The sequence below is a fragment of the Danio rerio genome, chromosome 23, assembly GCF_052040795.2.
Source record: "Danio rerio strain M-AB ecotype USA chromosome 23, GRCz13ab, whole genome shotgun sequence".
NCBI lineage: Eukaryota > Metazoa > Chordata > Actinopteri > Cypriniformes > Danionidae > Danio > Danio rerio.
The window spans coordinates 37719248-37738317 of NC_141043.1; the positions used below are offsets into that span (position 1 = coordinate 37719248).

Genomic DNA, 19070 nt, shown 5'->3' on the forward strand with positions numbered 1-19070 from the left:
TTATTATTATTTATGTATTATTATGTTTTTAAAAAATTAAAATAAAAAATAATTATTATTATTTTTTTATTATAATTATTATTTATTTTTATTATCATTATAAAGTTAAAATTAAATACAACAAATATATGTATGTATATATATATATATATATATATATATATATATATATATATATATATATATATATATATATATATATATATAAACTGCTGTCATTATTATTTATTTATTCCTTTATTTGTATGTTTTGTTAATATTATAAAATTAAAAAAACAATAATATTAATAAATAAATACTGTTGTACTGTTGTGTATTACCGGCCTAAACATTTTGAATATAGGTGTACAAAAAAATTCTGATTTGTCCGATCATAAATCTATTTTTATGCAGTTATATAAATGTACTTGTTGATAAATTGATAAATTTGTTGCATGTTATTTTTTGCTAAACTTTTAATTCAGAATATACTTTTTGAAAACATAAATTCTATAGTCAAACTAATTTGTTTCATGCAAAGGTGCTAAGATATTTCTGCACTATATTTCTCTCTCTCTCTCTCTCTCTCTCTCTCTCCCTCTCTCTCTCTTTCTCTCTCTCTGTCTTTCTCAGCATTAACTTTATAGCGTTTATCTTCACCACGCTGCCAGAGAAAAAGCCCAGCTTTGCCCCGCTGTAAAGTGGAAATGTTAATGTAATTAAATCATTCATTTGGTTCAGTTTAATTAGCGCAGCGCTACTTTTAAGCTTAGCCGTGGCTAATCAGATTAGCATGAGGCTGAGACGGATGGTTACGCATCTCTTTTGAAGTCCGCCAGCAGTCAGAGACGCAACAGCATTCACTTGGGCCCCTGAAGCTCCAGGGGCCCTGCAAAATCTGCCATCTTTCTCTCCGCAATGGGAATTTAACATCTGTAATTTGCTAATTGTTAGCTGTAGCTGAGGTGATGCCTTTGTTTCATGCATCTTTTATATTTTAATCTTTCTTTCTGCAAGTTTTCAGTTAAGGGCAACTAGTTTGACATTTTAGATTGAAAATGTAGTAGACCACGTGCTTTCTGTTTATAAGCAATAACCAGTGGTGTTTAGGTGTTTAGATTCAAGTAGTTTGTTTAACTTACTGGGTAATTACCATAGTATTTTTGATTTTAAAATCTTGAAATTACCTTCTAAATGACATTTTGGTATCACTTTATTTTGATGGTCCCTTTAACGCGTTTTGTTGAATTTAAGTTACATTGCATTTATATGCCAACTTATTCTCAATAGATTAAGTAGACTGTTTGGGTTGAGGTTAGGATTATTATCAATTAAGGCCCAATCCCAATTCTAATTTTATACCCCTACCCCTTCCCCTTTCCTTACGACTGAAGGTTAAGAAGAAGGGCTTCAAAATTTACCCCTAAGAATTGGGACTGCACTGCAGCACCTGCACACGTCATCATACTGTATGTCCTCGCAATCTCCTGCTTCTCCTGTGAGATCAGAAGATGGCGACTGCGGTAGTGATTCCAGTTGTGTTATTTTTTGGGATCTATATACAGGAGATCACTGAAGGCATATATTATGTAATCATAACGATCTAATGTGGCAATAAGATCTTAACTGTACTGTGTTTTCACACAGTGACCATATTCATCTGTAAACACCAAAAACAACATTAACATTATAGCAGACACTATAAAAAGCCTATTGACAACCACTAGACATTACTGACAGGGCATTCCAGTGTCAGAATAATTATTTACACAGTTAGCATTAAGAAGGAACATATAAACATCTGACAAACATCTAGCAGCTAAATGTGCCTGGAAAAATATTTTCATAAATCGCTCAAACGTGAATGCGTCTCACATCAGCGCATTCTAGACGTGCACGCGCTTTTTCCGGCAATCTTCTTTCTGCGTTCACACAGCGCAGCATTCTGGCAAATTACCAGTAATGTTACAACTTTCTCTATCCGGAACGAATTTACCGGTATTTTAAAAAAGGCCTGTTCACACATACAGACCTTTCAGAAAAATTGTCGGTAATTTTCCGGAAAGGTCTGTATGTGTGAAAGGGGCTACTGTCTATATGTATATGTTAAAATAAATAAATAAATAAATAAAATATGTTTATATATATATATATATATATATATATATATATATATATATATATATATATATATATATATATATATATAAATATATATATATATATATATATATATATATATATATATATAAATATATATATATATATATATATATATATATATATATATATATATATATATATATATATTTATATATATATTTATATATATATATATATATATGGGTTTATTTATGCATATTACTGTTGGTGAACATAATTATGCAAAGCAATTATAAAAGCAACATCATTATAAAAAGACACTGATATTAAAATTCTCATTTATTAAGCCTAATGATCACAATAAACACTTGTTGAGTGCAGTAATAGAGTTCATTAGCTCAACTGTAGACAGTTTGCGGTTGCCAGGCAACATGACAGATGAATAAAGCTTCTCATGTGCTGCTCGGTCACAGGTTTTGTCCTCTGCTCTGCACACTCATTTATTTATTTTTCCCCTGTGTTTCTCCTCAGCGCACCTGTACAAGTGTTTCGCCATGCGGGACAGCTGCGGGATGTGTCTGAAAGCAGACCCGCGCTTTGACTGCGGCTGGTGTGTTCAGGAGAAGAAGTGCTCGCTCAGACAGGAATGTGCTCCTCCAGAGAGCAGCTGGATGAACCCCAGCGCAGGAAACAGTCGCTGCGCTCACCCTAAAATCAACAAGGTAACACTCGCTCCCGCTCTGACACAGACCAGTTATCACATTCACTATTTACAAGACTGTCAAACACACACACATACACACACTTTTATCTTGGGTAAGCTTTTAACAGGTGTTGTTTGTGCAGAGTGGAGTTTCTTTGTGTCTTGTTTTCAGGGAAGTGTCAAGGTTTTCTGTATGGATGTGGGGTTCTTTGGATTGGAATTGTTTACATGTATAGGTTTTGATTAATGCTTGTTTTTTGGGTATCATCAGTATGAAGGACCCTTAAGGGTTTTTGTTGTTGTTTTTGTTTGTTTTTTCCTTGATGCATCAGTATTCGGTTATATAAAATAGTGATTGAACTTAAAGGTATTTTCCACATTTAGAATTTGACCACATTAGTGATTTATGATCAAAAAATAATGCCCCCTAAAAAGACTATAATGAAAAACAAAATAATTATAATAGCATATAATAATAACAAAGAAAGCAAATTAATAAGTAAATGAAAACTTGCAAGTTAATATATATATATTTATATATATATATATATATATATATATATATATATATATATATATATATATATATATATATATATATATATATATATATATATATATAACTATAGAAAGTCTTATTTGTTTAATTTCAGCTAGAAAAAAAGCAGTTTTTTTTTAAAACCATTACATTTTTTATAAACTAAACACTTATTATTATAATAATAATAATAATAATAATAATAATTATTATTATTATTATTATTATTATTATTATTATTATTATTATAAAACATACAAAAACATACAAAGTTTTTATATATGGTTTTGAGTAAACTTACTCGTACCAATACAAAATGCAATAAAAACAGTAATATTGTCACATATTGTAATAATAAAAAGTTCAATTTATTTTAAGATTCAATATTCAATGCTGAATTTTCATGATTATTACTTCAGGTTTTAGTGTTGTGTGGTGTTCAGAAATGATCATTATATGCTGATTTATTAAAAAAAAACTCATTATTGTCACTTTCAAAACTAAAAGTTTAAAAGTTCCTTAGTGTAAACCAAATTTTTTCATTATTTTTTTTTAATTCATTTATGTTAAGCATTCTTAATAATCTTAATAATTCTTAATGTCTCAACTAATGTAAAGCTTAATATTATAACCTTAATACTTTAAAAGGATAAGTGTGCACTGTGTCCAGTTTAACGCCATGCTACACACAATGCTTATCAGTTTAATTGAAGCGATTTTCATGTTTTATCCCTCGTCATAAAATAAAATATATTCCATCCAAACATACGTTTACATTCTGCATGCTAACCATTCTCATTTTCTATAACACTGACACACTTATTGTAAGAAAAAAAAAAAAACGAACAAACAAACAAACAAAAAAAATAAATAAACCACCATCTTGCGTTTTTCACAGTGGCCCTGCCAAACAAATCTCTGGCTGTGCTTTTATTGCCGTGCAGCGGTGGATTGATGCTAATATACTGCGGTGTGCCAGTGCTGGCAGCTGGCAGTCGCGGAGACAGCGGCGGCGCTCAGTAAGATTAGCCCCTGATACTGGGTAATTGCCAGTGGCACAGTTGCTAATCCGTTAGCTCATGCCTGTCTCTCTGCTTACTTATCGCTATATAACCAGAGCTGAAAAGCTTGAATGAAGAAGAAGCGGAAAAGGAAGAGGTGCAGACAAAGAAACGGAGCGACGTATGCTTGTTTTCTGGTCGCATGGATTCAGTGGTATGCTCGCTTTCACTGCTGAGTTCCACACAATTCCTTCATGTTGTCCCAACACAAATTGTTTAAGTTAGCTTAATCATTTTGACAAATGTAAGTAGATTGAACATAAAACAATTAAGTTGTCCCCCCAAAAAACATAAGAATTGTGTTGTTTCAACTCAATTAAATAAGTAGTTTGAACAAGCAGCAAAAGCCTTTTTTTTGAGTGTCGCATGACCACATTTAAGCAACTCTTAAGTTTTTTTCTTCACTGTAGTCCTCAGATTAGATTAAATGCTTTTTGGACACAAGACGCAATTGTATGCGACCAAACATAACATTATTCTCATTCTTGTCTCATTCCCACTTTTAGCCAGATGTCACATTCCTTGACTCGTCCCTGACCAGCTAAAAATGAAAAATGAATGATGCCGTCATGTTTATATATTAAAAATTCATTCATTTTCTTTTCGACTTAGTCCCTTTATTAATCTGGAGTCACAGCGGAATGAACCGCCAACTTATCGAGCACATGCAAGCTGCAACCCATACCTGGAAAAGTTTATATATTAAGAATATAAAATTAAAATATTATGGTTAAAAATCTAATGATATTAAAGTGTTTTTAGCTTGTATATCAATTTGCAGGACTTTAATAAACACCTTGAGCACAACAGTGGATAATTTTCCTCAGATTCTGAAAAAAGATCAGAGGTACTAACTTTTTCATGGCTGAAGCAATGCTAATTTTGACAGCAAATTTTGATTTAGTTTAAGTCTTAGTATTTTGACTAAAATTTCATTGTAGTCATATTTTAGTCTTCTGAATCATTTTAGTTTTAGTCTAGTTTTAGTCAACTAAATCTACTCTTACGTTGACGTAATTGCTTCTCGCGTTTACTGTGGATCAGTTACTATTCAAATGTGTGTGTGCCTTATGCATCAAACAGCAAGATTAATTCTGATTGAATATTTTCCAAAACATGTCCCCCAATCACATTCTCATGGCTTTTTTTTGGTCTACCAAAATGTCAGTATATTTTTATTATAGTTGTAGTCATCATCACTTAATTTTTATTTAGTTTTTGTCTAGTTTTTGTCGGTAGAAACTTTTTAGTCATAAAAATTGTTAAACACTGCTGCAAAGTGATTCTTCGACTCAAAATCTGTTTTACAAACTTATATATAGTTGTTAATATATATTTACAAACTATATTTATTTTTTGGTCATATGCATTTTAGCAATGTCTTTGCCGTGGTAATTTTGAAGCCAAAATTAGCTCCTAAAGATTATTGACCTAGCATTTTAGTCTTAATTATCTTGTTATTTCCAGATAACTGCTGAGATTAAAAACATGGACTCATCCGCGTATTTATAGGCCGTCACTGAATTACCCTCATAATATAAATATGTAATATATCTGAACTTCCAGGATTTTGCAATTCCACTGTCCAAAATGTACTTTTTTTAATAATAAAATCAAGCAAATATCACATTTATTTCAAATTGCTGCAGATTTCACACATATTTTAGACAGTCGGGACACTGTTCAAATTCCTGCCAAGACACAGAGCGACATCTGCATAGTTTTACACTGAAAAAAGATAATAAAGAATTAAGTTTTGTACATATGTGTATATTTTCACAGCAAAACAATAAAAGAAATGCGTCAAAATTTGCTTCAAAGTTTGCAAAAACTCACCATATTACAGTATTATTTTAGTCGCAAAAAATCTGATTGTTTTTTACACAAAATCTTGGAGGGACATATATGTTTACTGTAATATACCTTTATGGACACCAAGCCTAATTTTAAGTGATATAAAAAAAATCTTTCAAAACAAAGATTGAAATATGAAACATTTTAGTAGCTTTTTTTATGTTTTACTCCATTTTAAAATCTTATTTATTTCATTACATATTTCATTTTTATCTTACAAGTCAAATCGAATTAGAACCACTCACGTACAAGGCATCTTCTAAAAGATGTAAACAATATCAATCTACTAATTGTATTGTACATAAATCCTCTAAACATCTGCATATTATTCAATTTATTTACTAAAATTAATGTAACAATTTAATGAATCTATATTTTACACATATCAACCTAAGTAAATATACACTGTAAAACCCAACAGTCGACTTTATCAAATGAAATGAGTGTAGTTAAATCAAAATTCACTAAAAGTTATTTTTTCTCATTTGAAAAGAGTTTTGAACTCAGTGTTGAAGACAATGAGTTAATTAAATACCTCATTACTTCAGCTTAAATGGAGTAAGTTCACAGTACTCATTAGGGTTAGTTTTTTAACTGAAATTGTTTGTTGCAATCAGTTTCCTCAAAGGGTTTAAGTTACCTTAACTTATTGGGTTTTACAGTGTATAGATTAAATATGCTAAGTAATACGCAGATTTCCCGAATTCCACTTATCAATTTAGAACCAGTTCCAAAATCTAAAATGAAGGGAGAAACATAATGGAAGATTTAAGATTTTGTTATATAAGTCATTAATGAGGCGACGTATGGTTGTTTTCTGTTCTCATGGAATCAGCGGCAGAGAACAGTCTTACGATAGCATCGTGTGACCACATTTGACTTTTATTGACTGTTTTTTCCCTCCTCTGAAGTCCTCAAATCAGATTAGACACCATCAAATGTTGTATTTTCTTCTAGCATGTCTTGTGACACATCTAACATCACTGGATTTCATTTAGGATTTGCAGGGGACAAAAATAATACAATCAATGACTGAAGTACACTTAATGCACGTAATGTGTTTAAACCTGCTAAACTCTGCGAAACAGTAACAGGAGGCTGCGCTTTCATCATAGACTCGTTTTTTGGACATTTGCGCTACGGCTCTGATGTTATTAGAGAGACTAGTGAACGGGGTCCAAAATAAACATTCGCCAAATGTGTGCAAAATTGCCTTTGGTGAGTAAATAAAAAGGGAGTTGGTCGCCAGTTGGCCCAGTATTAGGCACTGTGGCAATAAATGGTTTAAATCTTATTGCGAGAAATTATAATTTGATAGTTAGCATTGCAAATCAAACCTCTAACTAAATGATAATGCCTCATGTTCGTGTGAAAACATCAATGTATTTAAATTATATTCTTTTTTATTCTTTTTTGTTTTTATTTCATATATTTTTTTTCTTTTAGTCTTGTTTATGTAAAGCTCTTTAAACTACCATTGTGTATGAAATGTCCTATATATTTACTTCTGCTTTTTACAATTTTAAAGATGGTGAGTCAAGGTGAAGGAGAGTAACATTAATTTTGGGTGAAACACATAAGCAAACACACAATATCAACAAGTGAGGGAACCAAATACCACTACTAACTAAATGCAATAACGTGAGTTTACTGACAAAAATAATGATAAATGCAAAAATATGTGTATAGAAAGAACAATAAATATTTACAAGAATATATTGAAAATTACAAAAAAAAAATAAAAATGGTACACAAGATGTTTGAACAGATAGATGGGAGAGTTGGAAAGATGAGACGCGGGTGGCTTCCAAACAATAAAAGTAAATAAAACAACTCAATCTTTTCTTCTGGCCCAACTGTCCAAAAAAAAAAAAAAATCAACTATTGAAATGAAATCTTTGCGTCTATTACGCACCTTCTACCAGTGGGTAGAGCACGCCCCTTACCTAGTGTGTCCCACTCTCCAACCTCAGATGTGCGTAACTGATGGTAAACAAATGGAGAACAGACAAATAACAATGGACATATAACAAATTGTAACACACTGAAAGCGAATTGCAATTTCTTTGACACAACACAGAAACTCAGGGCCTCGCGAGTAGCGTCCTGTCACCACTTTTATACCACGGTGGCAGCGGCTGGATTGGAGGCTGTGTGGTGACGTCAGGGGGGGGGGGGGAACGGCAAACAGCTGGGCAGTGGTAGCCAATCGGAGCCACTGTATGGTTGGAAGAGGGAGAGAAAGAGAAATAAAGAAAGAGAGAGAGAGAACGCAGAGAGAGAGAGAGCACTAGACAGAGAGAGAGAAAAAAAGAGATAGAGACTAGCGGAAAAAAATAATAATAATCACGCAACAGAAATGTACAAGAATGTAACACTGTTTATATATGAAAAAACTACTATAGTATGTTATAAGATATACTGTAATGTTTTTAAACCATTCTGTAGTAAAGTACTTGAAATAATCTGTTGTGGTATTTTTTAGTTGCTATGGTAACACAAGAACTATAGTTTAAACAAATGACTCAAATGACTCAGCACAGGCTGTTTTTCTGTAGCAACCAGAATTGGACAGGCTACTCTGAGAGATTAGAAGAACGACAGGGATCATATACTTTTACATTTTGCTGTTTATTTTGGAGTTAGTTTTCAGGGCAGACTATTCACAATAAGTCTGCTATATTGATAGACTGTGTGTTAAAGCGGGGAAAAACATGAGCATTGGTGGCAATATCATGATGGGGTCATTCAGTAGCAAATCTGCGTTTATGTGACCTACACAGCAAAATATGGGGACCCAAAACAACTCTATGGGTGTTAATTTCAACACTTTGAAAGTGTCTCATGGGGTCCACTCAAAACAGAGTTAAATCAACACTTTCAAAAGGGTTGGCACATTGACACCGAAGTAAGGGTTAATTTTAACTCTGGGCAGAGTTAAAAAATTTAACTATATTTAACACCGCCTGGTGTAATATATTTATTTTATTCAACTCTCTTGAGTGTAAATATGGTAAAAAGGTCAAATAGACTTTAAATTACAAAAGAAAAAACATTTTATTTGAAAACATTCACCACTTCAACAATTCATTCAGTTTTTAAAATGCAACAATGTCAAATATGCTTTAAATGTTTTATTAGTACAGACAGTATCAACAACATATGTATGACCAGTGCTCAAAAAGGCTGTTTCAGTCCTTTGGTCCAAACTTGATGTTTCATCAGAGCAATTTGAAAGTTCAATGTAGCGTCACTCATAGTTTTCTTCTGAACGCATAGTTTTCTTCTGAAATTACATTTTAAACAACTTGGCTTGCAAATCTTTCACTTCTGGTGTTTCCTTGGTCCTCCATATCAAACACAGCAGTTTAAATGAAGGTATAAATGCTGTAAACTTGTGTGAAAACAAACTGGAGCTAGGAAATCTCATCAAGCATGTCCTGTGAATGAAGTGCTTCCCAGCCACAGGATGACCTTTTTATCCATGACGATGTAGCAGCTGCTGATCGCTCTTCTGGTGGTTCCTGATGCACGGATATACTGTAGGGTGATGCTCATCTAAGAACTCTTCAAGACTCCAGCATGACTAAGAAAAATGTTTGAAAACAAATTGCAATCAAATTCTATGATATAATTAAAAGAACATTTAAAGTAAATAAAACATTCAAGAAATCTAAACTCACCTTTTGAAAATCTTCATGATGATCCACAACTTGACTCTCCCAGCTGGTTGAGGTGACAGGATATGGAAAAGTAGAAAAAACACATACATCACTGTTGGATCTCCAAAAACAATTAGGTTAACCATTATGACTAGAACTGGAAAAACAGGCAGCTGTCTGTCCAGAATCCTGAATTTAACACAACACTCGGAGCAAAATTTAGAGGAGCTTAAAATCTTTTATATCATTTAGTGATGCTGACTTCCCCAAAATATTGGCCACAGTGTAAAAAATATTCATAAACTTACAGTTTTCTGTAAGCGTGTGCATGCATGTGTGTGTGTGTGTGTGTGTGTGTGTGTGTGTGTGTGTGTGTGTGTGCACGTGCGTGTTTCTTTACCAGATTCAACTTGCTAGGCCCTTTCAGGTCCAGTATTGACGCCACCTTTCCTGGAGTCTAGCAGATGTTTCAGGTCCAAATATAATCTAAAATATTAGGATAAGCAGAAGAGGAAAAGTGCAAAGCAAAGAGCAAAACATTATTTAAGTAACAGTTCACCCACAATACAAAACTTATCACCTTCATGTCATTTGTTATTCTCTAATGCTCTAATACCCTCTCAGGTTATTGTGAAAATAAATACAGAACTTTATCAAACATACCTTCATTATCATCACCACAAAAATAAAAATACACCATCCGTCTCTTATCAGCCACCGTCACAGGGTTGTGTTATTGTATAGAGAACTGTGGCTGTTAAAAAACAACAACACATTAGTATCTAACACATATGCATAGCCTTCAGATAAAAAAAAGAGAGATGAACATCACAAAGTATGCCTCACACTTTTTCAGATATCTTTTGATTCAGATGTTGATTATTGATAATAAATCTACAAATCAAATCTGTATCATCATTAGGCTGCTCAAATATGAATCAGTTGATTAATTTTACAGACAGGTGGCTGTTTACAACGCACTAAATTGTCTTTAATAAAACGGAAATGTTGTGTACAGTACATGCTAAGTTTAGCCTATAGTTTTAAGCACAATATCATGCTGGAGAAAAAGCTTGACTAAGATGTTCCTGACTACAGAAATAGCCTAACTTACTTACGTCAGACATCCCGAGTTGGGAGAAGTCATTTTCGGGGGATACAGAGTTGATTTGCGGGAGGTAGCGGGAGAGATAAGTACCTGAAGAGCAATGAGTTGCGCGCGACGTACCTAAAGAGCGGTGGGGGTGACTTGCGCGCGACGTACCTAAAGAGCTGGGAGGGATGCGGTGGAGAGGGGTGTGCAAAGTGTTTAATGACCGGGCGGGAGACGCGCGCTTTCCGGGAGATTATCATTCATTTGCGGGCATCTACTTGGGCATCTGGGAGTCTCTGTGCATTTGCGGGATAATGTTAACGTTAGTCCCGCAACTTCCAGGAGACTTCTTTAACGTTAAATGTCTGAGAAAGTGCAAACGCGGTCATTTAAAGACATTAATGTTAACATTCCGACTTTAATGGTTGTCAACACTTAATATAATTCAAGCGTACGTTATCACACGAGTCTATGGACTAACAGTATATGGACGGCCACAAATGAACCCGTTTAAAAGGGCCGCGGTGTTTAAAATAACCAAATTAACGTACACGAATAACAAACAATCATATGTTTTAGTCAGGCAGCCTTTTACAAGTAAGCATATGTTCATTTACTCACCAGATTTTTAGAAACTCTCCAGAGCTTATGGAAACCGTCCTGTGTTGCCGTTAGCATCCGGGCAGAGTAACTGTTAGGCTGTTAGGCGGCTCCGGGGATTCCCTCGCTAATTTGCTTCGAATTAAAGGAGAAGTGTCAATTTTATTTTACAGATGGGTAACAACGCACAAAATGGCATTAAGCGTGACAGAAATGTGTTGAACATGTACATTTGATGTTTTTATGCACTATGTATGCGTGAGCATATATAAAAACATTCTTGAAAAGAAGTCAATAGTAATGCAGTTAAGCTAACGTTAGATACACAAACGACCATGAATGAACCGCAGAAGTTTAAAATTGTCACTCCATTCTAAAGTTATTAACTTAACATGTTTACAACTGTATTTCCTTAAAGAAAGTCAGTAAAATACCAACATTTAGGTAGTTTGACTCACCAAATGGCGTCTGGAAAATTCTTCAGTGACTGGGGCTGCATGAATTCCCGGATGTTGGAAATAACACCACCAAGTGTTGAAAAGATAACTCCTTGATTTCGCACTGAATAAAATCAATTCTAACTCTTATTATATTCATTTATCAAAATCTAACTCTTTAACGTCAACACTTTACTCTGAAATGCTTCAACACCGAGAATTTAACTCTGATGAATTTGCTGTGTACACTCTTCGTTGAAAAAATCTCATTATGTCCACCTTTTTTTCTTTTTTTTTCTTTTTGCTGCCGTACCTTACACACCTTATTTTTGCACAGGAAATCCTCCCGCTCAGTTTTGACACACCTGAAATGCAGCTTTAGCCTTTCGCATGACAGCAGGGAAAGGCACAGCCAATCACATTGTTTGTTTGTGTTTGGGGGGCGGTGCGACTTGAATAAGACAAGATTTAACCCTTTCTGCATGTCTAGATTAATATCTACAGTGCGATTTTATTTTTATTTAATTATTTATTTACATTTTTTTTTTAAGTGAATTAAATTATTGGTGGGGACATTTCAATAGTTGATATTGTTGGGGTTAAATCTATGCCCCTGATCTCACTACTCAGTGCAAATGTAAATATATTGTTACAATACAAATAACACTAAACAACAAGTTACAGTAAAAATAACTGTCAGCGATAAATAGTAGTGCAAAAATAGGGGATGAGAGTGAGGTGAAGTAAACAGTTCTGAGGTATAATAATAAATACACTTGAAGTCAGAATTATTAGCCCCCTTTTAATTTTTATTTTCTTTTTTAAATATTTCCCTAATGATGTTTAACAGAACAATGAAATTTTCACAGCATGTCTGATAATATTTTATCTTCTGAAGAAAGTCTTACTTATTTATTTTTTGCCAGAATAAAAGCAGTTATTAATTTTTTAAAAACTATTTTTGGGACAAAATTATTAGCCCCTTTTAGCTAATTTTTTTTCTTCGATAATCTACAGAACAAACCATCGTTATAGAATAACTTGACTAATTACCCCAACCTGCCTAGTTCACCTTATTAGCCTAGTTAAGCCTTTAAATGTCACTTTAAGCTGTATAGAAGTGTCTTAAAAAATATCAAGTAAAATATTATCTACTGTCATCATGGCAAAGATAAAATAGATCAGTTATTAGAAATGAGTTTTTAAAACTATTATGCTTAGAAATGTGCTGAAACAATCTTCCCTCCATTAAACAGAAATTGAGGGAAAAATAAACAGGGGCGCTAATAATTCAGGGGGGCTAATAATTCAGACTTCAACTGTATATACAAGGTGTAATATGTAAATGTAAGAATTATTGGTGAATTATCATTTTAACATTCCATGTAGTATCTTTACACAAGTGACTTTACATCATGCCTACATTTTTTTAGATCCCTTTTTTAGTGGTTTATACATTTCTACCACACTCATTCCCTCGTTCACATCAGAGCCGCGTGACTTAGTATATTAGCCGGTGGATAAGCTGCTAATTTCATTTTGAATAAAGTATTTAAACTGGGATTTTCTGTCTCTCTCTACACCGAGACCCCTGGGTATGAGGCGTAATTGAATTTGCTTTATGTCTGTCTTATTGTCTGCGTTTTTGTGTCTCTGATGAAGCCGTCTGCTGACCTCAAAGTTGTGTTATTTTTCTTCTTTCTTAAGGCCAAAGAGGTGTATAATTCTTTAAGAGAGCCAGCCGTTAGCATTGCTGTTTTTCTGAGACACTTTCTGACATGCTGGCTGAACAAAAAACATGAAAGTAACTCTTCTTAAGGTGCTCCTTTGGTCTTGTTTTTGTCCTAAAAATCACCTATTCTGCATCAATATCACATTAGCTTGCTCAGGATGTAGTTTTTCTCCATTTCTAATTACACTAGAGGAAAGCGCACCTAACCGAGGGCAACGTTAAGGTTTTTCATGCTTTTTTTCTTCTGGAATTTTCTCTTTCTGCAGATTTAAGCTTTGACACTTAAAGAAAAAAGTCTTGTCGTAGATCACAGTTGTACAAGCAACAAATAATAACTTAACCTCTGGGTGATCCTTTGAAAAAAGTGGCAGAAGGTAGATTTTTCAGATGAATCATCTGTTGAACTGCATCCCAATCATCACAAATAATGCGGAAGACCTATTGGAACCCACATAGACTCGAGATTCTCACAGAAATCAAGCAAGTTTGGTGATGGAAAAATCATGGTTTGTTGTTACATTCATTATAAGGACGTGCAAGAGATCTGAAGAGTGGATGGCAACATCAACAGGCTGATGTATCAAGAAATTTGTGGTGCCTATTACATTACAAACCACAGGAGAGGGCAAGTTCTTCAGCAAGATAGCGCTCCTCATACTTCAGCCTCCACATTAAAGTTTCCAAAAGCGAAGAAGATCAAGGTGCTCCAGAATTGGCCAGCCCAGTCACCAGAGATGAACATTATTGAGCATGTCTGGGGTAAGATGGAGGGAGGCATTGAAGATGAATCCAAAGAATCTTGATGAACTCTGGGAGTCCGGCAGGAACACTTCCTTTGCCATTCTAGATGACTTTATTAAGTTAGTAGAGTCATTGCAGAGATGTATGGATGCAGTCATCCAAGCTCATGGGAGTCATACACAATATTATTTTTTTTTTCACACTGCACCATGACTTTATATAACAATATGTACATTATTTCTCTTAAATGACAAGACTTTTGTCTAAGCAAAGTCAGACCGCACTGTCCTAATTAAATAATAAAAAAATCAAGGGTTGATCATGTTTTATTTTGGTAAAATAAGCGTAATCTAGAGGCCTTCGCCTTTCATGTAAGCCACTTCTTATACCAAATGATCAACTAGAAGTTAAGTTATTTGCTGTTCCTAAAACTTGGATAAGCAACAAGACTTTTGTCAGGTAGTCTATGTAAAATATGTTGTTCTGCCTTGTTTTGCAGAAATGCTAGACAGAAATAATGCCTCTGATTGGATCAGTCGCTTTGCCTTCTTCTCATGTAGGTAACAAATGAAAATAGCCTTAAGCCTCGCATTCCTTTAAGGAGACGAACTTCTGCCGCCGCCCATCCAAGTCCACCCCTGATTGGACGCCATCAAGCTACATGTAAAACAAGCCCTCTGAAACCAATTACAGACCACTTTTCCCCCTCCTCGTTTCGTTATGCTGTATTCTTTATTGGCATCACTCTGTACAAAAAAGCCAATTTTTGACTCTATCGTCTATACGAGGCTCTGAGATTGGCTTAGGGGGAGAGGGATTTGAGAACATATGCTACAAACTAGCAATATTGGATGGGAAAATAGAGGAAAAAAAGAAGCAAATTAGGGCCCCGGAAAAGCTACATAACTGAAGCGACAGATATGGCAGAACTTTGATGCGTTTTTCCCATTCTTCAGCAGATTGGCGGAGGCTCTATAAATAGGAGGTTTTCTGGGTGAAATCCCATGTGAAGCTGTTGTACCCGTAAGCAAAGACACTTAACCTCAATTACATCAGGAAGCATGCAACCGTAGATGTGCGGGGAGGGGGTGCCAGGCGGAATGTGTTGCTGAGAGCTGAGTAGCGCAAGTGGATGTTTCTACTAGTAGAATCTGACTGTAATTCGTCGCCAAATAGGGTTTTTTTCGTTTGGAAGATTGAGGTGCTATATTGATGAAAGACTGAAGAGCAGACAGACAGGAGACAAACGCAACATCAGGAAAACGTTGCGTCTTACATACCGTGCAGGTGGTCTGTGGGCGGATGGGATCTGGAAGACGGGGTTCTTCAGACGCCCCAATCTGCCCCTATTCTTTTCACCCGCCGTCCTCCCACTCTCTCTCTATTGTCGTCCTCCCACCCGTTGGCGGCGGGTGAGGGGTGGTGGGGGGTATAAGCGACACACAAACAGTAATAATCTCGCCACTGGAAATCAGCAGGAGACTTGGTGCATTCTACTGCACTTTAATCCCAGTAATTGCATATATTTTATTTTTGAAATGTATCGTTACCCAGAGCTGATAATGAAGGGAGATTTACTTAACTGTGTATAATTTAACAAGGTCCTGGGGGAGAGCGCGCGCATGTGTGTGTGTGTGTATTAGTGTTCTCCCACTCATGTTGAGAGATATTATTTTTATCTATCATTTTGCTCTGAGGCTGATTTAATTAGAAACGTATAAATTGTTTTTTTTTTCTTTTTGAGCATAATAAAAGACATCTAATGTAGGTTAATTTTGGTGTAATCCCAAGCGACAGTCTTCAGTCCAAATTCTGCAAATTTTCAGGTCAGAATTGGAGTCATTTTTGCAGTACTGTATGTGCTTCATCTGTACAGTTTGCATTTACAGTACTGTGCAGACGTATACATGCATATTGAAGCTGTTCTGACCAGCTCATAATTGGGTTACTTGAGTTTCGCATGAAGACTTGCATAAAGTCTGCTCCATATATGGCTTGTTTAGATCATTATGTGAAGCGACCAGTCAGTTTTACGTGTGTATTTTCCAAATTTCCTCACTAGTATAGCAACCTTTTTTTTTTGTCCCCATCAGGACAAAAGGATCAAAAATCACATAGATTAAGGTATTTTGAAAATGTTAAAATGAAGAATGTTTACTGTGAGGGCTGGGTTTAGGGGTAAGGGATAAACATATACAGTTTGTAAAGTATAACAATCATCTGTGTGTCTATGAGAGGTCCCCATAAAGATAGCACACAATTGTGTGTGTTCATATTTGGGCTGCACATTATATTGTTTGAGCATTGATATCGCAATGAGTGTCCACAATAGTTGCAGGATATGCAAATTTGAGTTGGGATTATAGATGACCAGGAACCACAGGTCAAAACACAGATTTGTGGACATAATAGAGTGAAAGTTAATCAATTTAAGGCCTGTGACTACAGTATGTAAGCACTTTATGAGAGTTCTGGGCATTTTAATTGAGCATAAAGAAGTTTATTAAAGATACATTTTATTGAGCAATTATTATGATGAAGACTATAAAGTGTTCGCTTATATATGATTTCTCGATTTCTGTAACCGAATACTGTTAGACTGTCCTCAGAAAACTGTAAATCAACTGTTTATTTCACTTTTATTATTTGCTCCATTGTGTTTATTTATGACCGTATTTTGTTTATTAAATGCATATTATTATTATATGACATAAAATACATTTATTTTAATCATTTATTTTGCCACATCGGAAAAAAAAAACTGTCAAAAACTGCCAAACATTTAAAAAAAAAAAAAACTTCAATGGTGTGGCCAATAGCAAATATTTATATGAAAAATATTATTATTTTTTTTTTAATAATAATAAATCAGGGTCTCGTCGTCCTTCTTTTTTTTGTCCTCGGCTGATCACATGCTTGATATATATATTGCGGAGAAATAAAATATTGCAGTGTTAAATTTTTCCAAAACCGTGCAGCTCTATATGTGTTCATTTCGTTCAGTTTTATAGTGAATTCCTCTGCATGCCACTTCAATTTAAATATCAACTTCCTGTGAGATTTGGCTTATTCAGTTCACATGAAAGGGAGCAAATTCTTGAGGCACTGTCATAAATGAAATCAGACACTTAATGCAGATCTTCTCATTTCACACTTGTTGAATGCACAGTTTGGTATGCATTTTCATCAAACGGGTCCCTCAAGGATCAATTCCAGGCCCCTAGCCATTGTGGCAGTGATGCAGCCGATGCCCAGCTCCAGGTTGCCGTGGAGACCTTGTGGTCATGGGAGCAGGCGTACAGAGTACCTGTAATTACCTCATGATGGCTGTTACGGGGCACCGTCCTGCTGTTACCACTGCACATCATTCACCATATTTGTTTTGTCATGCCACACCTGTCCTCGTTACGGAGAATAATCCGGCTAAATAAATCACATTATCCCACTGCCTTGTGCCATGCGGCTCTGAAGCGTGGATCCGGGAGCCTGGGTAATAAGTTTCAATTAGAGGATGGATGGAGGGGGGGTTGGAGGGAGGTGTCTCGCCAAGCCCAGCATTAGGGGCTTCTGCTCCCCTGCGCCAAGGGGTGATTTGTCTCCATTAAAATGCAAGCCGTCTGAGTTTGTGTTGGAACTATGAGACTGTAAGGAGCTACAGGGTTCAATCCCAAGACCTATATGCTGACCAGTGGTCCATTATATGGTCTGGATATCAGAAATCCCATACTTTCCTTTTCCCTTTTCTTTTTTCTTCCTTTTTTTAACAAGGCAAAAAATATGTCAAAAAGGAAATTTGTGGTTGTATTACTGTATAGTCTGATATATCATCTTCTCCAGGGTGACATGGTGGCTCAGTGGGTAGCGCTGTCACCTCACAACAAGAAGATTGCAGGTTTGAGTCCCCGCTGGGTCAGTTGGCATTTCTATGTGGAGTTTGCATGTTCTTCCAGTGTTTGTGTGGGTTTTCCTCCAGGTGCTCTGGTCTTCCCCCTGCAGTCTAAAGACATGCGGTATAGGTGAATTAAATTGGAATGGCATCCGCCGTGTAAAACATATGTTAGAAAAGTTGGTAGTTTATTCCACTGTGGCGACCATTAATGAATAAAGGGACTAAGCTGATGGAAAATGAATGAATGAATCGTCTTCTCCATCTCCAGTTAAACAAATGTCTCTATTTTTTTCTTATTTCACAGCTGTTTCCAGAGACCGGACCCCGGCAAGGTGGAACCAGACTCACCATCACTGGAGAAAACCTCGGTCTGCAGTTCAGAGACATTATGACGGGTGTTCGACTGGGAAAAGTACCCTGCATTCCTATTGAAGAGGAATATGTTAGTGCAGAAAGGTGGGTAAAATGTGGTTTTCTTTTCTTTTTTGTTTTGTTTTTTTTTCCCATATTTTTCCCTATATTTAATTCAGAATAGTGGTATATTTCATATTTGAAAGAAAACCTGTAATATAAAGGCAGTCTAATGACTTGTGCTGCTGTTTGACAACATCTTATGCATGGATGGATGGATTGATGGATGAATGGATTGATAGATGGATGGATGGATGGATGGAAGGA

The 19070-nt window shown here is 35.2% G+C and overlaps 1 protein-coding gene and 1 long non-coding RNA gene across 4 annotated transcripts in view; one reads left to right on the top strand and one right to left on the bottom strand.

Annotated features, from left to right (window-relative positions):
* plxna1a (plexin A1a) overlaps window positions 1-19070 on the top strand; it is a 423762-nt gene that overhangs the window by 309370 nt on the left and 95322 nt on the right. For both annotated transcript variants that reach the window (XM_087307529.1, XM_087307530.1), the window contains exons 12-13: window positions 2614-2804; window positions 18697-18848. In XM_087307529.1, the coding sequence (XP_087163655.1) occupies window positions 2614-2804; window positions 18697-18848 (343 nt within the window). The remainder of the gene's footprint in view (window positions 1-2613; window positions 2805-18696; window positions 18849-19070) is intronic.
* On the bottom strand, window positions 9358-12109 carry LOC141380523 (uncharacterized). 2 transcript variants are annotated; one of them, XR_015523829.1, is made up of 6 exons: window positions 12052-12109; window positions 11615-11728; window positions 10564-10654; window positions 10301-10386; window positions 9922-9964; window positions 9358-9824 (listed from the first exon to the last, which is right to left on the bottom strand). It is a non-coding gene; the product is annotated as an uncharacterized LOC141380523 (long non-coding RNA). The 2 variants fall into 2 exon arrangements; XR_015523828.1 differs by lacking the exons at window positions 11615-11728; window positions 12052-12109 and having other exon boundaries at window positions 10564-11495.